The sequence below is a fragment of the Haliotis rufescens genome, unplaced genomic scaffold (genome assembly GCF_023055435.1).
Source record: "Haliotis rufescens isolate VD_foot unplaced genomic scaffold, xgHalRufe1.0.p SCAF_2, whole genome shotgun sequence".
Taxonomy (NCBI): Eukaryota; Metazoa; Mollusca; class Gastropoda; order Lepetellida; family Haliotidae; genus Haliotis; species Haliotis rufescens.
The window spans coordinates 49,109,594-49,136,513 of NW_025963890.1; the positions used below are offsets into that span (position 1 = coordinate 49,109,594).

General features: G+C 39.8%; 1 protein-coding gene across 2 annotated transcripts in view; it reads left to right on the top strand.

Moving 5' to 3' along the window:
- Positions 1-329: 329 nt before the first annotated feature.
- LOC124146288 (degenerin del-1-like) overlaps positions 330-26,920 on the top strand; it is a 35,891-nt gene continuing 9,300 nt past the window's right edge. Inside the window, exons 1-6 of one of the 2 annotated variants that reach the window (XM_046516522.2) lie at positions 330-1,096; positions 15,456-15,896; positions 17,283-17,512; positions 22,342-22,422; positions 23,128-23,219; positions 25,609-25,772. In XM_046516522.2, coding sequence (XP_046372478.2) covers positions 950-1,096; positions 15,456-15,896; positions 17,283-17,512; positions 22,342-22,422; positions 23,128-23,219; positions 25,609-25,772 — 1,155 coding nt within the window. In that variant the 5' untranslated portion in view covers positions 330-949. Of the gene's footprint in view, positions 1,097-11,081; positions 11,321-15,455; positions 15,897-17,282; positions 17,513-22,341; positions 22,423-23,127; positions 23,220-25,608; positions 25,773-26,920 lie in introns of those variants that run through there. The other variant, XM_046516521.2, reaches the window with a different exon arrangement.

Consider the following 26,920-nt stretch of genomic DNA (forward strand, 5'->3'; position numbering starts at 1 on the left):
TGTGTAAATACATTATGACGTCACAGTTGTAATTTATGACGTGAATATATTATTATAACATTACTATACTATATTATTACTATTACTAACATTATAACATTATTATACGTGATACTGACATTATACAGTATTTGTAAAGTAACAGTGCAACATTTACGATTGAAATGACAAATCTATTAATACATTCTAGAGTTCAATTTTGGTTTCATCAATTGGATAAACATCATCATAAGTATGACGTCAAAATTCTCGACGTGACATGAGATTTATCCTCTGTACTTATATGCGGTTATACAGTATTCAGTCATTCAGAAAGGTAATGGCCGACCTGGATTAACAATACACTCTTTAATCGCCTTCATTTAACAGTGGGTTATTATCCACCGGACTTAGCGGTGCTAGCCTTCCACAGCTAACAGGAACGCAAATAACAGTAGCAATGCATTAGTGGAAGTGAATAATAGAAACCGGTGTGGACATGCCCGAGACACGCGTCACCTTAGTGATTCATGGGAGATCCTGGCGAGGGGCATGACTCTGAACACAGAATACAGCACAGCGGGATAATGCTCACTCTGGACTGAAAAAAACCCCAGGAAACACACATTCAGCAAAGTGATATCAAACTTTCACTAATGGAACAACGAAACTGTGTTTACAATGGAAATCGGGTTTAGTGTTTGAATCAGGCAACCATTGATGGATGTTTCGTGGGAATTATTTAATCTTCATTGGAAATGTATATTGGAGATAAACATATTTTTTGTACAGTTCTAATGTTATATTAGGATTTCCGGGATAATATCTTTTTTATATCGTCCATTATCACGTGTGTGTGAAGCCGGATACGTGTTTGTCACGCATCGATCTCTTTGAGCATCTGCACCTGAAGGATAACAGCGCGCACCTATTGGGCTTGTTGTGATTATCCCGCTGACACGCCCACGCCATGTCTGTTAAAAGAAGCAACAGCAAACAGTTGCGTGACTATCCCGGGTACTCCGGCAACTTCACACACGTCTTTGACCACGACGACGCAATGGACAAACCATACAACAGAAACTGGGAACCTCCAGCTGACTACCAGGAGAGCATGGTGAGAATGCTGATTTAACACGTTTATGTGATGTTTCTTCACGTGTTGAAGATTCGTTTCTACTTTCTTGGGTTCCGGGTGTCTGTAGAGTTACATATCAACCCCAATATGTTTAAATTGAATATGTGGATTTGTAACTAATATTTTGTCTGTTGATAAAATATTGATAATCAAGGTTTTGTCGTTTAACAAATTATATCAGTGTGGTTTTATCTAGATTTGTGGACCTTGTTGATAATATAGATTGTAATGTATGATTGTAATTTCGATACATCACTATGCGCACTATTGATGACCAAATTAAAACAGAGAGGGAGAGGGAGAAATTATTTATTTTTGACTCACTCATGTACATCCATGTATATTACCAACCGTAATGGGGGCACGGGTGGCCCAGTCGTCTAAGGCGCCGCAATTCGCTGTGCAGAGTTGCGTCCCTTGGGCACGCCAGAAATCTATGATTGTGGGTTCGAATCCCGGTTCGCCCCGATTATGTTTCTAGGTTTGTCAGCACCATACCCGTGCCCGTGGGTTTCACCGAAGTGGTAAACGTCTGTGACCTGCATCACTTTGGGCTTTCCTCCCACATTAAGCTGACACGCATATAACTGGAATACTGTTAAAAGCGGCGTTAAACCCAACTCACTCACTCACTCACCAACCGTAATTATATATTAAGACCATATCGTGTACACTGGCCGTCCTGGGCTATGCGAGATAATATAAAAACATATGGCTACAATATATGTTTTACATTTATATTTTAGATTTACACATATTACACACACACACTTATAAACAAGGTACTTACATACATACAACCGTATCTGGATCGGTAAACAAGCAAAACTTGCTTATGTAAATACATCTCCAGGTGACAACTTTACAACAGCTGGTTATATATAAGATTATATGTAAGATAGTGCTGAACATAAACATACTAAATGCACAAATGAAATACATGAAGCCAATACATTGAAGCAAGTGGTGTCTGTGAAATAAGATAATGCAGTTTTCCATTACCACATGCATAAAATTAAGCTACTCAAATCCCTTTCCATTGACAATGAAATCGTGAACTGATTTAAGAATAGTCATGTTTGTAGAATTGTGACTGAACTACCGCCATGTTACATCGTTTTTAAATCATTCCCATGTGTGTAGAAATACATTGTTTCTGATATCGTATTTTTGAAGAAAAAGTGAATTGCATCTTCACGTACACATTTAACCATACATGCATCCATACATACAAACACATTTTATTATTCTGCATTAGAGATGCAAACATGTAAGAAGCGGTTAGCTCGATCCACACTATGTGATAGAGTTGGTTTGTTGTTTAACGCCGCACTCAGCAATATTCCAGCTATATGACGGCGGTCTGTAAATAATCGAGTCTGGACCAGACAATCAAGTGATTAATATCATAAACACCGATCCACGCAATTGGGATTGATGACATGCATCAACCAAGTCAGCGAGCCTGACCACCCGATCCCGTTAGTCGCCCCTTACGACAAGCATAGTCACCTTTTACGGCAAGCATGGGTTGCTGAAGACCTATTCTACCCCGGAATCCTATGTGATAGAGAGTATTGGAGATCAGTGGGCACAGGACAGTCAACAAGAAAGAGAACCTCGCTTCCTGGGTAGTTACAGATGGGACAGTGACGTTTATCTTGTGGTGAAGTAGGTGTTGTGTGTCGACCAGTTCCAACTAATATAGGTAAGGGTCCACATCTCAATTTTGACTCGTGAAGATCCGGGGTAGAAAAGGTCTTCAGCAACCCATGATTGCCGTAAAAGGCGACTATGCTTGTCGTAAGAAGCGACTAACGGGATCGGTGGTCAGGCTCGCTGACTTGGTTGATGCATGTCATTGTATCCCAATTGCATGGATCGATGCTCATGACGTCAATTACTAGATTGTCTGGTCCAGATTCGATTATTTACAGACCGCCGTCATATAGCTTGGATATTGCTGAGTGCGGCGTTAACAACAAACACACATCTCAATTAAGATAGAAGCCTGCGTTTGGTTCTTGACATTGGACTTAATAAATCCTATAGGTTCTATGGTACTATAGGTTCTGAGTTTCTTACCGTTTGGCAAATTCTTGTCATTCCACAGAACCAAGTTTCATTATCAAGTGCTGACAGCCTCTTTTTACGTATTTCATGAATAAATTTGATGAGTGCGTATCTGCCAGTGACAGATCTATATGTTGAATTGTATGTTATATACATATGCTATACAGTGTAATTTTGTAATGACGACGACGCTTACTAGGGAGGACAGTAATGATATAAGATTGAATTGTCGTACTCTCTTCATTTGTTTATGTAATTCAACACGTCTATTACTGACATGATTACTTTATGACACAATAGATGACAGATGACCCAGTTCTCTTACTGCCGAAAGTGGTGCGAGCGATCGCTCGTTGAAAGGTGTCATACATAAATCTCCGAATAAAACAATGACGCCGTAGGCCTAATTACCGCTGTTGTTTCCAAAAAAGGTTGCATAAAAGTGGAGAGATTAACAATGTCCCATAGAAGAAAACACTCTGCTACCAACTTAGTGTTGCATAGCTTTGACGTTATTAACAAGGACATGGAGCAAAACAATAATTGGGGATTGAAATGAATTCAATTGTACTGAAAGAAATCATAGCGACTCTTTACTGTTAATGTTATCTGCAGATGTTTCTACAAAGCCTTATGTATTTATTGTATATTTCAGCTGATTTAGAGACTCTCCGGAGACTACCTCATACTGTTTAATAGACAAATCAAAGTCAAATCTAGACACTGATTTTTTTATCGCCCTTTTTTTGTGAAACTTTTAAAATGCAAGTCTCGTGGGTTTATACAACTTTGCAGATTTGGATAGATCGTGACATCGTTAATTCAGATATCGTATTCAAAACATCGAAAGCGGGGCGTAAATAAGTTTTATTTCCACTTTTTTCCTGTCTATCAATTTCAAAGTCTGAAACGAAAACCAGCGGAGGCTGAGCCTGTATATATAGAGGCTCCATATGTGGTGTTTTATGAGGAAATTACCGCCAAATTTACAAATTTGATCGTACAACAAGTCCGTCCCTCCGTTTTACGCAAATGTAATTGTGTTTATGTAGTAGGTCTCTTACGTTATGGGGAAAAGTGGTTTGTAAATGGTAAAGCGCTAGAAGTCGTAAATTAATTTTGTTACTTTTCTGTATGGCAAAATGCGTTAGGGGGAAAATCTCTGAAGGCCATGAATTACTCGTATTTGAATGTAAAGTCGTGTAATTTTACGCGCAAGACATGTTGTCAATTATTTGATTCATTTGTAAGTTCCACGATGTGTCATGGGTATTAAGTTTTGGGTGTTAAAGTGCACTTGATATTGAGATTGTAGATATTGTGATTTTTGTAAACAATCTACCATTGATATTGTCGAGGATGAGTATCATTTCTTATTAATATGTCCAAAGTTTAACAATTATAGAATTAAATATATTACTGAATATTACTCGCAAAACCCAAGTGATTCCCTCATCCATGTATCTGTAAATTGTAAGACGAGGGGCTTGTAGACCAAGTTTTCCTTTTTGAATCAACATGTTTTCTGTTCTGTTCATGTTAATCTTGTTAATGCGTTCTTATTCTTTCTAGCATTTAGTTAACTTGATAAGAATGCAAAATATACTCTGTTAAAGGTCAAACGATTTTTTTTACATACACTTAGTCCCATGGTCTGTATCATTGAAAAAAACTACTCCAAGGTAATCGGGCACAGATAAAACACAACTTATAAACACAATCATAATCGGGTTCATCTGTATCACCTAAAGAGTTGGAGTATCTTACTCTGTTCCCCGTTGAGGAAATGCTCATTTATTTACTAGGTTATATTTGTTTGTTCTTTAACACCGCACTCTACAATACACAAGCTGTGTGACAGCGGTCTATAAATACTAGTAATCCCGAGCATCCAGTGAGCATCGATCGACGCAATTGGGATGCGATGACATGTATAAACCAAGTCAGCGAGCATGACCACCTTATCCCCTTAGTCGCCTCTTACGACAAGTATGGGTTGCTCAAGACCAATTCCTACCCGGATCTTCACGGGTCAAGTAGTGAGTGAGTGAGTTGGGTTTAACGCCGCTTTTAACAGTATTCCAGTTATATCGCGGCGTGTCAGCTTAATGTGGGAGGAAAGCCCGAAGTGATACAGGTTTCAGACGTTTACCACTTCGGTGAAACCCACGAGCACGGGTATGGTGCTGACAAACCTAGAAACATAATCGGGGCGAACCGGGATTCGAACCCACAATCATAGGTTTCTGGCGTGCCCAAGGGACACAACTCTGCACAGCGAATCGCGGCGCCTTAGACGACTGGGCCACCCGTGCCCCCCACGGGTCAAGTAGGTGAGACTAGGCAGTGATACTTGTCACACTTCACTGGCCTGTATGATGAATGGCACGTCTGACAATTGGGAGTGAACCGTACGTCCAACTGTTGGGCTTCTTGTGATTGTGACAATAGAGAGACACGCCTTCACCATGTCTGTTGAAGGAAGCAACAGCAAAGGGTTGCATGACCATCCCGGGTACTCCGTCACACACTTCACACACGTCTTCAACTACGACGACGCAATGGACAAACCATACCACAGAAACTGGGAACCTCCAGCTGACTACCAGGAGAGCATGGTAAGAATGCTGATTTAACACGTTTTTACCCTGTACTAATATGCAGTTATGAATTATTCAAGGCTAAGGGGACCCCGTTCAACAATAGACTCGATAAACTGGCGTTTGTAATCGTCTTCAGTTAACGGTGGGTTATTATTATCGCTGGACAACACTGGACTGGCCTCCCACAGTTGAGTGACCCGCAAATAACAGTAGCAATACATAAGTGAATAATAGAAAACGACTGGTGTCGACAAGCCAGATAAATTCTTGACCTGTATGATTCATGGCAGATCCTGGAGAGGAGATTGACTCTCAGGAGTCTGTTTTCTGGAAAGATTTGGGGATATTGTCGTTGTTGTTGTTGTTGTTTGTTGTTAAAGGCAGCACGCAGAATACAGCACAACGGGATAATACTCACGCTGGACTCACAGAAAACGCTCCTAAAGCAAAGAGAGACTAAACTTTGCCCAATGGAACAACGAAGCTGTGTTTACAATGGGAATCAGAGTTAATCTGTCTGAATCAGGCGACCATTGGTGGATGTTTCGTGTGAATTATTTCACCTCATTGGAGATGTATATTGAAGGTCGAGATAAACATATCTTTCCGTACAGATACCTAACATGAGATTAGAATTCCTTGGATAATATGTTTATGTCGTCCATTATCACGTATGCCTGAAGTCGGATACGTGTGCGTCATGCATCGATCTCTATGCGCATCTGAGCCCAAAGGATAACAGCGTGCACCTATTGGGCTTCTTGTGATTGTCCCGCTGACACGCCCACACCATGTCTGTTAAAAGAAGCAGCAGGAAACAGTTGTGTGACTATCCCGGGTACTCCGGCAACTTCAAACACGTCTTTGACCACGACGACGCAATGGTCAAACCATACCACAGAAACTGGGAACCTCCAGCTGACTACCAGGAGAGCATGGTAAGAATGCTGGTTTAACACGTTTATGTGATGTTTCTTCATATGTTGAAACAAACATACAAACTTGCTGCCAATGTTGTTGATCAGAAAGGAATTCTGTCAGGTGCTTGTTTCCTGGGAAGATTCAGGGATGTTGGCGTTTGTTGTTTAACGCCGCATTCAGCAACATTCCAGCTATATGACGGCGGTCTGCATAAAATCGAGTCAGGACCAGACAGACCAGTGATTGACATCATGGCCATCGATCTATGCAATTGGGATACGATGACATGCATCAAGCAAATAAGCGGGGCGGACAACCCGACACCGTTAGTCGCCTCTTACGACAACAATAGTCGCCTTTTTACGACAAACATGGGTTGCTGGAGACCCGGGGGACAAGGCCCTGTCCATGGGCTGGTCTAGCGCGGTATATATAATGTCTTTCTTCTGTTGAAGGTTGGCATCGTTGCTATCAGGGCACGGTTGATGCTTGACTCTGGGAGATGACACTTCTTCATAGTACAGGGCTGGCATCGGTACCAGGGATGTAGGAGCCTTGAACTTTAGTGACTTTAACTTCTTGTGCACCTGTAATACAAATGTAGCAATATGATATTTGGTGTATTGTAACATCACAGTATTCGTATACCAAGCTCCAGCCTTACTTGTGTACATTTCACAACTTTTGAGATACACAATCGAGCATGCTCTTTCTGTCAAGATTATAAAAAAACGTCATACGACTCTTTGCTCAAGGTATTCAAGGCCTCAGTAAAACTTTCCAAAAGTTTTATGGTAGACATGTGGAGGACATTTCCAAATTTGAAGAAACGTGTAGTGTATGGCTATCTGGAATATGATTCCCATTATTTCCCATGATTTCGCAAGAAAGGTCGGGAATGGGGCACATGGCTTGCGTAATCCGTGGATGGGGTAGTTCTATAAAATACGCACGACATATACACGTGATAATATATTTATATGTAAGCGTGTAGGTCTAGCACAGACATGTAGATATTAACGAACGAGTATGTACAGATGTTCATGTATTCAGAGATATAACCACGACGAACATTCACACATGGTAATTATTATACAGCTTTCTGAAATATCTCTCTATATTGATTTTTTCGGACAAAATCACACACATGTATGACAATCTGTCTCAATCGCAGAAAAGAATCAAGTTCAATTTCCTTTTTCAACTGTGTACACCACTATCCCGCATGACATACTTAATGGAAAACTTCTTTCCTTGATCCACGGGGCTTTTGTTACAAAACGTGGTGACCATAGATACAGTTACACATCTATCGAGGTTCAGGTCAATTTGTCTAAAATGAAAGCAATATGTGAAATGCTGGACTTTCTCATTGATAACATCTATAATATAATGGGGAGGTAAGACATTTCGGCAAGAAGTAGGCATCCCCATGGGCACGAATTGTGCCCCCCTCCTTGCTCATATGTTTCTTTATGTATATTAATCAGAATTTCTGCTCGGATTGGCAGATTCAAAGCAAGGTGATTTGGCCAATAGGTTTAACTTAAGCTTCAGATATATCGATGATCTGGGCCCGCTTGCACAAAGCGATCTTAGTGGTAAGATGATCTTAACTCCCATACTTTAACATAGGCTTTCAATAGTCTTAGCGCTTAGATCGTTTTCTGCAAGTGGGCCCTGATATCGTTTAATAACCATTAAATAGCCAATTCCCTCCCACTGATTTACCCACCTGAACTGGAAATAAAGACAATGAGACCACCTCATATGTTTAATATTTATATCTATGCATAAAGATTCAGAGTGACAAACCATTCTTCACAAGACTTTATGACAATAGAGATGATTTCCAACAGTCAACTTTCTCTTCATGTCAAACAATAATCCTGCAGCTCCAGCCCTTGGTGTCTACATTTTAAAATTTTTGAGGGACAATCGAGCATGCTCTTTCTTCCATGATTTCGAAAAGAGCCACGATTCTTACTCAGAAGCTGTTTGATCAAGGTTACAACATTCAAGGCCCCAATAAAGCTTTCCAAAAGGTTTCATGGTAGACACGCGGAGGACATTTCCAATTCAGACGCATCAGTGCAGATGCAATTCCTATTTTGACTTGTACCATATGTTTTGTCAGGTGAACAATTGACTTGTCTTTGCATGTGTTTGTCACGGATGCAGGATACACTCACCTTTTCTCGAACACCTGATGTCATCACTATTTGGTAGTGATTCATAAACACATGCTCATAATATATAGTCGGTAGCGTACAATCATCTCTGCTTTTGGCAGAGATTTCTTATGTACATGGAAAGGGTTTTGTCGCTTTTATTTATATAAAATACACACTACTCGTTATGACCACGGCAACTGATTGAAGAGTATCAAGCGGCCTTCTTATCTGGTCATGGATTAATTTTTACAAGCACGGAGAGCGCTGTCGACAGCGGTAACGCTCTTTCGACGGGCAGTTAATGGAAGACCTCGGGCTTCTGCAAATGATAATGCCCTTAAAAATAACGTTACCCTTATATTAGTACAACGTGATTAGAAATGTAAGATTTCACAACTGCCAAAAAAACCGTTTTCAAGCAAAGTTGTGAATAATTTCTATACTATCCATATTATCAAGACCCCATACTTCAGCCCCATAAAGACATCAAATCCTCGAAAAATGGGGATGAAGATAAAGGCTTGTTCTGGACTACTAGACTGACCCCGGCCTGCTGGCAAAGTTGTGTGTAATTGTCCGGACATTAATAACACAGAAATATATAATGAAATAAGGTATAAAATGAAATATAATGAGCACAATTTTATTCATTTCACAAAATGAAATATGCACATTATGAATGGAACTTGACGTAACCCTGCACTTACGACTATTGTTCACTAAACTATGTCCACCGGGGTAATTAGGAATAAATGCAACGTTTACCTGTGCATGTGCCATGTTGTAATGATGCTTACTATGGAGGACAATAATTATATATGATTGAATTACCGTACTCACTTTGGCATAGTATGAGTTCAAAACGAAAGCTTGTACTTCCACCCTTATTAGGCTTATGAGACACATTAAAATACAAGTGTATCCATTGTGGATAAAATAAATACATACATACATACATACACACACACACACACACACACACACACACACACACACACACACACACACACACACACACACACACACACACACACACACACACACACACACACACACACACACACACACACACACACACACACATACATACATACATACATACGAGACATACATACATACATACATATTATATATATTATATATATACAATACTAATAAAATAAAAGTGGTGTTTTACTTTTTAGAAATAACAATAATAATAATAATGATGATAATTAACTTTCATAGTTTTGTCTTCTTTTAAACATATAATATAGACATTTAGCTAAAATGTGTTGCAGTGATTCCTCTTGCATAATAAAAATCAATTAGTCTGAGCTGCCTAAATATAAGAAAAATCTCTCTTAACAGCCAAAGCTTCTTGTAAAAGATCAAATAATTAATAAAACATGTCGATCACTGACCTATGGCCACTTGATGACACAATAGATGACAGATGAACCCAGTTCACTTACTGTCGAAGGCGGTGCGAGCCATGTTTCGGGGCGTACTACGTAATAGGTAGCCTTTGCTCGTTGAACAGTATTAATTGGCTCCTGTTAGCGGATAGCGAACCCTTCTAAAACAATGAAGCCATGGTCTTAATTACCGCGATTGTTTCAAACAAAAGGTTGCATAATGTTGACCTTATTAACTAGGATGTGGAGCAAAACAATAATTGGGGATTCAAATGAAAGAAATCATGGCGACACTTGTAACAAACTGTTATCTGCAGATGTTCACACAAAGCCATTGGTATTTATTGTATGTCTTATCTTATGTAGAAACTCACCCAAGACGACCTCAGGCTGTTTAATAGACATGTTAAAGTAAAATCTAGACACTGAAATATTTCATCTCTAAACTATTTTGAACATTTAAAGTGAAAGTGTCACGGGTATATATAACTTTGCAGATTTTAACATCGTAACATCGTTAATGCAAATATCGTATTGAAAACATCGAAAGCGGGGCGTAAATAGGGTTTATTTGCACTTTTGTCCTGTCTATTAATTTCAAAGTTGGAAACGAAAATACAGAGGAGGCGGAACCTGTATATATGTATATATATTATCCATATGTGGTGTTTTTGGAGGTCACAACCTCTAAAATATGACGCTTGATTTCACAAAAGCCCGCCCCTCTATAACTTTTTTATATCGTCCATTATCACGTACGCCTGAAGCCGAATACGTGTGTATCAAGCATCTCTTTGAGCATCTGAGCCTGAAGGATAACAGTGTGCATCTCCACTTGCTGGGCTTCTTGTGATTGTCCCGCTGACAATAGAGAGACACGTCCACACCATGTCTATTAAAAGAAGCAACAGCAAACACTTGCGTGACTATCCCGGGTACTCCGGCAACGTCACACACGTCTTTGACCACGACGACGCAATGGACAAACCATACCACAGAAACTGGGAACCTCCAGCTGACTACCAGGAGAGCATGGTAAGAACGTTCGTTTAACAAGTTAGTGTGATTTTCTTCACGTTTTGAAGAATGTTTTCTATTTTCCTGGGTTCAGGGTTTCAGTATAATTACATCTCAACACCAAAATGTTTGAACTATTATTTAAAATTATTTAAAAAATATTTAAAATCAAAGTTTTGTCGTTTAACAATACTATAGCAGTGTGTGCAGATCGGGTGTAACGCGGATTGAAGTGTTACGGGTGGATTAAAATACGCAAGAGCGGTCAGTGCTTCAGTCACTGCCACCCTAAAATGCCGAATGTTACAACAAATGATTATTAAAAAACATTTTTAAAATAATAATCTGCATGTTAACCAATCCATATAGAGGTGAGGTGAGGTGAAATGGGGTTAACGTCGCGTCCAAGATTATTGCACTTATATAGCGACGTGCATGTACGTGTGTGTGTTTGTGGCTGCTTGTACTAGTCCGGACTGGTGCAGATTTATAGTGCTAGCCATGAGATACCATGCCGCAGTTTAACATGAATACCCCACTCAGACACAATATACTGACCCCGAGCCGACCAGTCCTTGTTTTAGCCCCTTAATGCCGAGCGCCAGACAGGGTAACAACAAGTACCATCTTTTAACGTCTTTTGGTCTGACGCGGCAGGGGATCGAACCCCGGACCTTCCGCTCTCCGGGCGGACGCTCCAGCACTGAAGTACTCATGGAAATAAAAAAAACCCTGCTTTGCTGGATCGACACAAAGCATTACGTAGATGTAAATACGAAATAACAAAACAAATGGAAAAGTACTAGTCTGGATTTGCTAGTTATATCTCAGTGCTCAATACAAAATGTACTTTACAGGAGGTAATTTGTAGGCACTTTCAACATTCAAAAATATAACTAAGTCCAAATTGACACTTTCAAGAAACAGGCTATAGGCATTATGCAAATTAGCCTGGAAAAAAGGTTATCAAAACAACAATAAAAATAACAGCTATGTTTATGTACATAATAATAATGACATGTAAGTTGTTGTTTGAGAAGGGAATATGTTACTTTTACGTTCTGATATTTTGACGATGATTCACTATCCCACAATGCCACTCACAAATCACTAACCACTGACAAATCACATGCACGTGGGTTTCAAGCACCTGTTTTCACCTGTCGTCAAGGTGTCATAGGTCATGGACATTCACCTTGATCTACTAACACCTGGTTATGCTCAGTTTCACAATAGTCGGTTTTGTTCATATTTTTACACACTTTTACGTGTAAAAAGACACAAGGCCCAATTAGTACTAATTGAGTTGTTTGAATATTTATATGTTTTGTATATTAACTGCATTTATGTAAAATCTGAGATCGAAAAAGCAGGTTTTTTTCATTTCCGTGAGTACCTTTTTTGTTAGACCAAGGAGGCAGTCAATCCATAAAGATATCGTATGTTAGAAGTTAGACTTGCATTACATTATCATGTAACTAATGCCCTGAAGTTTTACAATGATGTTTGTTCATCAAAGTCTTTGTATACAATGGGATAACGCAATTTAGTGTTCACAAAATCGCGGATTACGCAAGCTGGATCGCGGTTCCTGGGAACCGGACAAGATACGCACGATATGTACACATGATAGTGTATTTATATGCACGCGTGTTGGTCCAGAGTAGGGATGTAGAGATTAACGAACGACTGGTACGTGCAGAAGAATATGTATTCAGAGATAGAACCATGAGAGACATTCATGCATAGTCATTAGTATATAGCCTTCTATCTTGTAAAATATATGACAAAATCGCACATTTTTGACAATCTGTGTCATTCTCCATATAGTAATGACGTGAGTATTTAGATGTATTTCAGGCACATAAATACCTTCTGTGAGAAGTATATTTATTTTTGACATTCTGCACCCCCCCCCCCCCCCCCCCCCCCTCTCACACACACATTTGTTTACCACCAACTCATATTCGCATGTGGTGTCCCCCACAGGGGTATTCGCAGGACGACGACCCCTCGAATTTTTCCATTCGCAGAACGACGACCCGCCGGTACGCCTTTGATGTGTGGTGTTGTTTTAGGAGGGGATTAACTCCCTGGTTAGTGTCAAAAACTGAAATATGATTTTGATAATCTAGTGAGTACCATTTACTCAACTGATTGACTCAACAGTTACTCAACAATACAGGTAGGCCAAATGTGTATAATTTGGTTTATATTTCTCGTCACCACAACCTGGGTTGAGACAGAGTAGGAGCCTTGGAACCATTTCAACAACGACGGCCCTCGCACCAATAACCTGGAGGGATGGCATGGACGCTTAAAGAAAGTCATCGGCAAAGCCCATCCCAACATCTTTGAGCTGATAAGATTTCTAGGAGCTGAACAGCAGAAGACAGAGTGTAATCTGCTACAGTACGAGGCGGGCCAGCGTCTCCCACCAAAAAAGAAGAAGTTCTGTGACATACAACGCAGAATCGATCAACTGAAGACCAGACTGATCCAGAATGAAGTCAGCGTAATTGTCTTTGCTCAGTGTCTCATCTTCTCAAACTGTTTTAATTGCCCATGACTTTTGTGAATCTAATATGTACGTCATCTTGTACATATACATTCAAATTATTTGTAAATAAATCAATATTCCACCCTTATTGTCTTTCGTTCGTTTCAAATCCAGTTCCACTTTTTTACTTGCTAAAATAACACTCGATACCCATTGTTTAACTAGATTGGCGGATTAAAATATTCGCAGGACGACGACCTCACTTTTTGCTAGTTTGTTTTCATACGACACAGGGGGTCGTCGTCCTGCGAATGAACCGTCCCACACGACATTTAAAACAACTTACTGTGACAGGTAACACAAATCTGTTAGAACAACAAAGCTGTATTCACAACGTGATGTTATTTATCCAAATCAGATCTATAGCTCCGAATGGGTCAGACGGAACGGCATTAGTGTGGGCAATATATATTTTATGCGTTCCGTTTCAGATCGAGATATGATTCAAACGCCCCCGGGTGTGGGGAGCCGGGTAATTGGTACTAAGATATACAGTGCGACGACCCTTCATGATTCATCAATATCAATAGGAGGCCTCCACAACAATAAACTCTCCACAACCAAGCTCTTTGTTTGACAATACTCATATGTGGCATTGTTACCGTATACCGCTAACACATGACAAATCTTCACATCATGGTGTTTTTTCAACGAACATTGTTTTTTTCTCCTAAAATGACGCAAATGCGTGTGTTTAAATATAAAGGCTAGCCTCGTCCATGTCAAGATTCCACGGATCGTATAATTAAGCCACATGCATTTTGTTACATTGTATGCCAGTAAACGTAGTCACTACTTAGAAACATAGGTTTAGTATACGCCATACTATGTATGAATAATTATATTATTCTTCCTCCCCTTCTACCTTCTCCTTCCTCCTCCTCCTCCTTCTTCCTTCTCCCCTTCTTCTTTCTTCTTCTGCCTTCTCCACTCTTCTTCACCCTTTTCCCGTTTCTTCTTCTTCCTCCCCTTCTTCCTTCTCCTTACTCCTTTTCCTCCTCCTCCTTCTTCCTTCTCCTCCTCCTGCCTTCTCCTTCTTCATCCTCCTCCTCACCCTCCTTCTCCCTTCTTCTCCCTTTTCTTCTTCCTTCTCCTTACTCCTTTTCCTCCTCCTCCTTCTTCCTTCTCCTCCTCCTGCCTTCTTCTTCATCCTCCTCCTTCTCATCCTCTTCTCCCTTTTCCTCCTCCGCCTTCTTCCTTCTCCTTTTCCTCCTCCTTCCTTCTCCTCCTCCGTTCTCCTTCTTCATCCTCCTCCTTCTTCATAAATAGTGGCAGCATATGCTTACAATTAGGAATATACTAACGGTTAGGAATATGAAACAACGAAACAATGGAAGGACATACTAACGATTAGACTTTGGGTGTATGCAGCAATGATATAAAATTGTAGTATATACTTACGATTAGGTACTGGGAATATGCATCGACGAAAACAATAGCAATACTAACGTGGAGGTATCGGGAATATGCAGCAATGATAAACAATGGCGGTATATACTAATGATGGGTATTGGGAATATATAGTTTTAATTGACATAACATATATATATAATAAGTGGTTGTGGCCTAATTCGTAGTTACTTGTCTTTCTAGGACCCGAGCGGCAAGTGGGGGCGAGACATCACGTTCCACCAGAAATACTCGCCGCCATCCAATGTCGGCTCCGACCAGTACGACTCCGAGGGAAACCCCAAGACCTTCAAACGGGTGCTAACCAGGTTCGCAGGGCGGACTTCCATGCAAGGGATTCCCTACATCCACACATCCAAGACCTGGTACGCCAAGTTGGTGTGGGTGGTGCTCCTCCTAGGAGCCCTGTGTGTCATGGGGATCCACCTCTATACTCTCAGCTCATCCTACATCATGTTCGAGAAACAGACGAAGGTTCAGCTTGGCTTCCAGAACCTCAAGTTCCCCTCGATCACCTTCTGCAATGTGAACCCTGTTAGGTCTTCGATGATATCAAAAGGCAGAAAAGAACTGAAGGACTATATAAGGACCATAAGAGCAGATGCTGTTGCTTCTTCACTTAAGGTTCGTAGCTTTTTTTGCGACATTTTTGCAGTTAATACAGTAAAATAACGGTGATGATGATGCCATCGATAAAAAATACAAGAGTGAATGTGGTTGGCTGGTTGGTTTGTTGTTGAACCCCGCACTCAGCAATATTTCAGCTGTATTACGGCGGTCTGTAAACAATCGCGTCTGAACCAGACAATCCAGTGATTAATATCATGAGCATCAATCCACATAATTGGCATCGATGACATGCATCAACCAAGTCAGCGAGCCTGACCACCCGATCCTGTTAGTCGCCTTTTACGACAAGCATAGTCGCCTTTTACGGCAAGCATGGGTTGCTGAAGACCTATTCTACCCCGGAATCGAGTGAGTGTGAGTTCGGATTAACGACGAATTGAACAGTATTCCAGTTATATCACGGCGTGTCAGCCAAATGTGGGAGGAACGCCTGAAGTGATGCAATTCTCAGACGTTTACCACTTTGATTAATCCTTCGAGCGCGGTTATTGTGCTGACAAATATATAAATATTATCGGGACGACCTTGATTCGAACCACAACCCACAACCACAGGTTTCTTGCGTGCCGGAGTGCCTTAACTCTGCTCATTGAATTACTTCGCCTTAGGGCCGCCCATGACCCCCCAAACAAGAAAATCAAGCACAAGAACAATAATAGTAGTAACACTGACAATGATAATAAGCTCTTATTATCTGGAAGACTCCACACTACAGTGGGTCGTGCTTAAAGCTACAACAATTTTATATTGCCCAGGTCAACTCATGAATTAGTTCGAAAGTTAATATTCACAAAACCACCCCATCCTACCAGGTTCGCTTCTGTATAAATACTTTTTTAATATGTGAATAAATATATACTACTCCCATAAAGTTTTATTAATATATATTACTAACGAGCAGCATTTGCCCATGAGCTTCAAAAATAAACTTCTAAGATTTATTGAGTTTGACCTGTTCCGTTGTCACCCAGAAAAAACCGAGGTCTTTGATTAAAGTTGATCTTAATTCAGGTATATTGGAATCAGCTCATTCGAATAGCCAAGCTATACTATTTTGCCATATTAGGACAGTTTAGATGACATTCAACCATGCACTAATTTACATCTTAAATTTAGATGAAACCAATTACTACATATTATCTCTACGAATTATATTGTAAACATAAGCGCTCCATAACGGCAAGCAGTATTGGTTTTATAATAGTCAAAGATACCCCTTTCCTCGATGTAATTTAAAACGAAGTACATACAACGAAACGATTCACTAGTCACGAGTCCAGCAATGTTCATATCCTTTTTGTCACTGTTGACCCGTATTTCTGTCAATCCATATACCTAGTATGATGTTATAACCTGTCACTATTGATGTTGTATTTACAGAACAAAAGGCAGCAGAACAACTTAAACCAGGGTCCAAATCAGCAACAATCCCCCGGTCCACGACCACAGCCTGCACCTGGTCGCAGAAAACGCTTCATTGATAGCTTTGAATACAATTTCACTAACACCAGGAGACAAGAACCACCTGGCTTCAATTTTTTTTCTGGTCAAACATCAACCCTCCAAGATATCCGCAAAGAATTTACTCACCTGTTCAGCTCAGAAGAGAGGTAAATAGCACATCTGGTATAGCATATGACAGCTCACACCACAGGTAGATAACACATCTGGTATAGCATATGACAGCTCACACAACGCATAGATAGCACATCTGGTATAGCATATGACAGCTCACACAACAAGTAAATATCACATCTGGTATAGCATATGAAAGTTCACACAACGCATAGATAGCACATCTGGTATAGCATATGACAGCTCACACAACAGGTAAATAGCACATCTGGTATAGCATATGAAAGTTCACACAACAAGTAGATAGCACATCTGGTATAGCATATGACAGCTCACACAACAGGTAAAAAGCACATCTGATATAGCATATGACAGTTCACACAACATGTAAATGGCACATCTGATATAGCATATGACAGCTCACACAACAGGTAGATAACACATCTGGTATAGCATATGACAGCTCACACAACAAGTAGATAGCACATCTGGTATAGCATATGACAGCTCACACAACAGGTAGATAGCACATCTGGTATAACATTTGACAGCTCACACAACAGGTAAATAGCACATCTGATATAACATATGACAGCTCACACAAGAAGAAGAGAGCACATCTGTTATAGCATATGACAGCTCACACAACAGGTAGAAAGCACATCTGGTATAGCATATGACAGCTCACGCAACAAGTAGATAGCACATCTGGTATAGCATTTGACAGCTCACACAACAGCTAAATAGCACATCTGATATACATTGTAGCATATGACAGCTCACACAACAAGTAGATAGCACATCTGGTATAGCATTTGACAGCTCACACAACAGGTAAATAGCACATCTGATATTGCAGGTAGATATCGCACCTAGTAGGTCACATGACAGCTCACACAACAGGAAGATATCGTACCTGCTATGTCACATTGCAGCTCACACAACAGGTAGATATCGCAGCTAGTATGTCACGTGACAGCTAACACAACAGGTAGATATCGCACCTTGTATGTCACATAACAGCTCACACAACAGGCAGATATCGCACCTTGTATGCAACATAACAGCTCACACAACAGGCAGATATCGCACCTAGTATGTCACGTGACAGCTCACACAACAGATAGATATCGCACCTTGTATGTCACATGACAGCACACACAACAGGGAGATATTGTACCTTGTATGTCACGTGACAGCTCACACAACAGGTAGATATCGCAGCTAGTATGTCACGTGACAGGTCACACAATAGGTAGATATCGCAGCTAGTATGTCACGTGACAGCTCACACAATAGGTATTTTTGTAGCGCGTATGTCACATAACAACTCACACAACAGGGAGATATTGTACCGCGTATGTCACATAACAGCTCACACAAAACGTAAATATTGTACCGCGTATGTCACACAACAGCTCACACAACAGGGAGATATTGTACCGCGTATGTCACATAACAACTCACACAATAGGTAAATATCGTACCTCGTATGTCATATGACAGTACCCAGAAAGGTAAATATCGCACCTAGTATGTCACATTGCAGCCTAGACACGACAGGTACATATCACACCTAGTATGTCACATTGTAGCTTACACACGACAGGTACATACCGCACCTAGTATGTCACATTGTAGCTTAGACACGACAGGTACATATCGCACCTAGTATGTCACATTGTAGCTTACACACGACAGGTACATATCACACCTAGTATGGTACATTGTAGCTAAGACACGACAGGTACATATCGCACCTAGTATGTCACATTGTAGCTTACACACGACAGGTACATAACGCACCTAGTATGTCACATTGTAGCTTACACACGACAGGTACATATCGCACCTAGTATGTCACTTTGTAGCTTACACACGACAGGTACATATCGCACCTAGTATGTCACATTGTAGCTTACACACGACATGTACATACCGCACCTAGTATGTCACATTGTAGCTTACACACGACAGGTACATATCGCACCTAGTATGTCACATTGTAGCTTACACACGACAGGTACATATCGCACCTAGTATGTCACATTGTAGCTTACACACGACAGGTACATATCGCACCTAGTATGTCACTTTGTAGCTTACACACGACAGGTACATATCGCACCTAGTATGTCACATTGTAGCTTACACACGACAGGTACATATCGCACCTAGTATGTCACATTGTAGCTTACACACGACAGGTACATATCGCACCTAGTATGTCACATTGTAGCTTACACACGACAGGTACATATCGCACCTAGTATGTCACATTGTAGCTTACACACGACAGGTACATATCGCACCTAGTATGTCACATTGTAGCTTACACACGACAGGTACATATCGCACCTAGTATGTCACATTGTAGCTTACACACGACAGGTACATATCGCACCTAGTATGTCACATTGTAGCTTACACATGACAGGTATATATCGCACCTAGTATGTCACATTGTAGCTTACACACGTCAGGTACATATCGCACCTAGTATGTCACATTGTAGCTTACACACGACAGGTACATATCGCACCTAGTATGTCACATTGTAGCTTACACACGACAGGTACATATCGCACCTGGTATGTCACATTGTAGCTTACACACGACAGGTACATATCGCACCTAGTATGTCACTTTGTAGCTTACACACGACAGGTACATATCGCACCTAGTATGTCACATTGTAGCTTACACACGACAGGTGCATACCGCACCTAGTATGTCACATTGTAGCTTACACACGACAGGTACATATCGCACCTAGTATGTCACATTGTAGCTTACACACGACAGGTACATATCGCACCTAGTATGTCACTTTGTAGCTTACACACGACAGGTACATATCGCACCTAGTATGTCACATTGCAGCTTAGACACGACAGGTACATATCGCACCTAGTATGTCACATTGTAGCTTACACACGACAGGTACATATCGCACCTAGTATGACACATTGCAGCTTACACACGACAGGTACATATCGCACCTAGTATGTCACATTGTAGCTTACACACGACAGGTACATATCGCACCTAGTATGTCACTTTGTAGCTTACACACGACAGGTACATATCGCACCTAGTATGTCACATTGCAGCTTAGACACGACAGGTACATATCGCACCTAGCATGTCACGTGACAGCTCACACAACAGGTAGATATCGCACCTGTATGTCACGTGACAGCTCACACAACAGATAGATATCGCAGCTAGTATGTCACGCGACAGCTCACACAACAGGTAGATATCGCAGTTAGTATGTCATGTGACAGCTCACACAATAGGTAAATATTGTAGCCTAGTATGTCACATTGTAGCTTACACACGACCGGTACATATCGCACCTAGTATGTCACATTGCAGCTTAGACACGACAGGTACATATCGCAAGTAATATCCTTCTTGTTGTCCCGGGGCGTGTTGCTAGCCTGGTGGGTCAAACGAAGACCTGGGTCAGAATGCCGATATGAACACAAAGTATGAAGTCCGATTGTGGTGACAAATGGAAAATACTGCAAAAAGACCCAATTGAATCCCATTGTTTGTTTCCTCGGGGTATCTTGAAGAATACATAATGGTTAAGGAAGAGATTTTATGGATGTCAACTTCTTTATTATAGATATTACTGCATCATCTCCACGTTGATGTCGCATCAAGTCTTTGAAACGACTTTTATCAGCCCCAATCTATCTAAATATTTTTGTTGTTTTAAAGAAATTAACATGTCAATGTGTTCATCTTGTCTTTGAAAGGCATCTAGAAGTGATACACATAAGGAAGAGAGTTTATGGATTTCAACTTCTTTATTATGAGGAACACAACGTTTCGGAGTAGATGTTTATTCCTTCATCAGGTGAATGAAGGACTAAGTATATACTCCGAAAGGTTGACAATGTGTTCCTCATAATAAAGAAGTTGAAATCCATAAACTCTCTTCCTCATGTGTATCACTTCTAAATAGCTTTCAAAGACTATATTATGGTTGTTTGCCTGTAATTGCAAAGCAATCGTCATGATATACAACTGGAAATGTAAATTTCCAAATATACATAATATATTTTGCATACCAATGTCTTACATCTGACATCAATTATTTCTTTTAAAATATGTACGTATTACACATCTACCCTGACGACAGAATTTTGAAATGACCTTCACCTTGTTTGATTCATTGTTTGTTTGATTCATGGTTGTTATTGAACATTGGTTCATATTGTGTGTTGCGATGTTCATGCTTACCATTGTTGCGAACACCTGGTGTTTCAAGTGATCCATTTGGAGTCTGTGACATAGTTTATTTGAGATTAATGAGATCACAGAACAATACGAAATTGACAATGTGATCAGAAGCCGTTCTTTAATCTCTTATTGTGAGTCAAAGCTGAATGAATAGTCAACTTCTGTAGTCTTATCTACCATGAAATGTTTAATGTTTTTGAATCAATGTCTGTAATGACATGTAGGGACAGTCTATGTTTGACATAGGGGTGTGCCCAATCGACTACATAGAGCCTGTAGGCATATCGAAGCATAGGCGAATTGGCGTATAGGCGATATCAGAATAACCCATCCATTTATATAATTTTCACCGCTATTTCGCCTTTTACGTCCACATAAATGAAGTGACGAAACCCTTATCATATCCAATAGAAATTTCTGAGTCGATTGTACAATTTCGACTATATCCTGAGCATGTGTTTATGAATCACTATCATGATACCACGTATTCGCGAAAAGGTGAGCGGATCCTGCCCCACCGGTGGCACCCGTCACAAGGAATTCGTTTCGGCGATAATCCATACTGGTTTTTCTATTGCGTTGACGTTTTCTATTTTTCGTCCGAAAGGGCTACGCGGATCGAGATGGGCCACTCTATATCAGACATGCTAGTGTCATGTGCCTTCTCCGGCGTCGTGTGCAACGAGAGGTGAGTGGGCGTGTCACCAACTAGTCGGGTACAGTAATAGTGTTTATGTCAAATCTGTAGTTTGTAGTCTGTAATATGTAAACTGTAATATTACGATGGTGCCAAATTAAGAACAATATTTTTATCATGTAGAAATTAGTCATACATAATTTCATCACTTCGCTTATGCAGACTTGCTTGATAGATTTAAAAAAATCGTAGAATAACAATTATTTAGTGCTTTGTAGAACAACCGATATTGCATACATTGCCGGTTGTCTTGTATTTGAGTATAAGTATATATCTACTGATGTAATATTACGATGGTGCTGTAAAATTAAGGTAAACTTATTTTTATCATGTATAAATTATTGATACATGGTGTCATCACTTCGCTAATGCAGAATTGTTTGTTTATCTAAAACTTTGTAGAAGTATGTATTTTTGCATACATTCATTGTTTCATACCGGATGTCTTGTATTTGATAAGTAAGTATGAAAGTTGTATTGTTCAAGTCTTTTATAACGGGATCTTGTGGTCAGGCTCACTGACTTGGTTGATGCATGTCATCGTATCCCAAAGCATAGATCGATGCTCATGACGTCAATCACTGGACTGCAGGTCTAGACTTGATTATTTACAGAACGCCGTCATACGGCTGAAATATGGCTGAGTGCGGCTTTAAACAACAAAGAAACAAATAAACGAAATGATGCCTATTTCAGTTTTTTTCGGATCCACCCCACGTCCATGTATGGTAATTGCTACACTCTAGAAAACTCGGCCTTCGTCAGCTTCCGGAGCGGCCCATCCAATGGTAAGATACATGGTACACTTTTTTTGCAACGACGTTAGCTTCACTAGATATTCGATATCATAATTAAATCCGAAAAATGAATTTTTACACATTACAAAGTATAACGCCATTTCTGTGACATGTAAACAGGCATGCATTGTTGGCAATGCTTGGTTCAGTGTTTCGCCTGTATCGGGAGTCGTATTTGTAGTAGGGGTGTAAAATGGAATTTGAATAACTACAAACTTACAAAGCCTCGATTATTCGATTGCTACACATAACTCACAATTAAAACATGTTACAACGATATCGTTTGTCAATGATCAATTAAGACAAGAGAGAAAAAGTCAACCATTTGTATTCCACGGGCGATTTGGTCTACAGTCCTTGACTCTGGTATTATCTTTGTATTCTCTGAACGTACTTTCTTGTGTATAGCCTATTATCTACTGACTTGTGTTCTCATTCATCTAGGTGTATAACCTATTATCTACTGACTTGTGTTCTCATTCATCTAGGTGTATAACCTATTATCTACTGACTTGTGTTCTCATTCATCTAGGTGTATAACCTATTATCTACTGACTTGTGTTCTCATTCATCTAGGTGTATAACCTATTATATATTGACTTTTGTTCTCATTCATCTAGGTGTATAGCCTATTATCTACTGACTTGTGTTCTCATTCATCTAGGTGTATAACCTATTATCTACTGACTTGTGTTCTCATTCATCTAGGTGTATAACCTATTATCTACTGACTTGTGTTCTCATTCATATAAGTGTATAACCTATTATCTACTGACTTGTGTTCTCATTCATCTAGGTGTATAACCTATTATCTACTGACTTGTGTTCTCATTCATCTAGGTGTATAACCTATTATCTACTGACTTGTGTTCTCATTCATCTAGGTGTATAACCTATTATCTACTGACTTGTGTTCTCATTCATATAAGTGTATAACCTATTATCTACTGACTTGTGTTCTCATTCATCTAGGTGTATAACCTATTATCTACTGACTTGTGTTCTCATTCATCTAGGTGTATAACCTATTATCTACTGACTTGTGTTCTCATTCATATAAGTGTATAACCTATTATCTACTGACTTGTGTTCTCATTCATCTAGGTGTATAACCTATTATCTACTGACTTGTGTTCTCATTCATCTAGGTGTATAACCTATTATCTACTGACTTGTGTTCTCATTCATCTAGGTGTATAACCTATTATCTACTGACTTGTGTTCTCATTCATCTAGGTGTATAACCTATTATCTACTGACTTGTGTTCTCATTCATCTAGGTGTATAACCTATTATCTACTGACTTGTGTTCTCATTCATCTAGGTGTATAACCTATTATATATTGACTTTTGTTCTCATTCATCTAGGTGTATAGCCTATTATCTACTGACTTGTGTTCTCATTCATCTAGGTGTATAACCTATTATCTACTGACTTGTGTTCTCATTCATCTAGGTGTATAACCTATTATCTACTGACTTGTGTTCTCATTCATATAAGTGTATAACCTATTATCTACTGACTTGTGTTCTCATTCATCTAGGTGTATAACCTATTATCTACTGACTTGTGTTCTCATTCATCTAGGTGTATAACCTATTATCTACTGACTTGTGTTCTCATTCATCTAGGTGTATAACCTATTATCTACTGACTTGTGTTCTCATTCATATAAGTGTATAACCTATTATCTACTGACTTGTGTTCTCATTCATCTAGGTGTATAACCTATTATCTACTGACTTGTGTTCTCATTCATCTAGGTGTATAACCTATTATCTACTGACTTGTGTTCTCATTCATATAAGTGTATAACCTATTATCTACTGACTTGTGTTCTCATTCATCTAGGTGTATAACCTATTATCTACTGACTTGTGTTCTCATTCATCTAGGTGTATAACCTATTATCTACTGACTTGTGTTCTCATTCATCTAGGTGTATAACCTATTATATATTGACTTTTGTTCTCATTCATCTAGGTGTATAACCTATTATCTACTGACTTGTGTTCTAATTCATCTAGGTGTATAACCTATTATCTACTGACTTGTGTTCTCATTCATCTAGGTGTATAACCTATTATCTACTGACTTGTGTTCTCATTCATCTAGGTGTATAACCTATTATCTACTGACTTGTGTTCTCATTCATTTAGGTGTATAACCTATTATCTACTGACTTGTGTTCTCATTCATCTAGGTGTATAACCTATTATCTACTGACTTGTGTTCTCATTCATCAAGGTGTATAACCTATTATCTTCTGGTTTGTGTTCCCATTCATCTAGGTGTATAACCTATTATCTACTGACTTGTGTTCTCATTCATCAAGGTGTATAACCTATTATCTACTGACTTGTGTTCTCATTCACGTAGGTCTGGAGTTGATCCTGTTTCTGGAGACTGACGAGCACATATCAACAATTGCTTCCGGTATAGGGACCCAGTTTCAAATACACGGCGAGAACACGTGGCCTGACCCGGAAGTGGATGGGATGTCAGTTTCAGCTACAATGGAAACTAGTATAGGCATGCGCATGGTATGTTGAATGGTTCCAGCTTACACTTTGTGTTTCCGTTTGAATGAGAGTATCCGAGACGTTATTCATTATTCTACCCGTGAAGATTCGGGGTGGAATAGATCTTCAGCAACCAATGATTGCCGTAAAAGGCGACTATGCTTGACAATGTCGTAAGATGCGACTAACGGGATCGGGTGGTCAGTTTCACTGACTTTGTTGATGCATGTCATCGTATCCCAATTTAGTGGCTCGATGCTCATGGTGTCAAATCACTCGATTGTCTTGCCTAGACTCGATTATTTACAGACCGCCGTCATAAAGCTGGCAAATTGCCGAGTGCGGCGTTAAACAACAAAAACCAAACCAAACTATCCACTATTCATATGCACATGGGTTTAGGCTGATTATTTTATGTACAAAGTGTTTGTGCATGTTGTTGATGAGTCCCATGAAACTCAAAGGGGATATGAACATAAGTTTGCTGGTAACCTAACAATAATCATTATATTACATATAAAACATAACATATCTTTCACACCCTTCTCTTGCAAAGCCAAATGTCACCACTGTCAATCCACAATGGTTTGGGAGAATATTATTTAATATGTGTCATTCATAATTAAGCTAAAGTAGTTCAGGTACAAGGTGACAGAGTGCATTTCCCCTTATCTTTGTCTTTACAGTAAACTACGTTTATAACGAACACGCTTATAACAAACTGACGTATGTAACTTACTGTTTCTTGGCCCCGTCCATTTTCTGTATATATGTTGTTCATATTTTCATTACGAACTACGGTTTTAACGAATTAAAATTAGTGGTCCCTTTGAGTTCGTTATAACCGTAGTTAACTGTATTTCGAGTAATATTCTAGCGGATCAAGCCTTTGGTGGCTTCATTTCTTTTGAGGTACAATCAAGCACGCTCTTTCAAAGAGCGTCATACGACATTTACTCAAAAGTTATTCGATCATGCCTACAGCATTCCTTGTCTTAGTGACCGCCTCCGTGGTCTAGTGGTAGAGCGTCCGCCAGGAGAGCCGAAGGTCCGGGGTTCGATCCCCGACCGCGTCATACCAAAAGACGTTAAAAGATGGTACTTGTTGTTACCCTGTCTGGCGCTCGGCATTAAGGGGCTAAACAAGGACTGGTCGGCTCGGAGTCAGT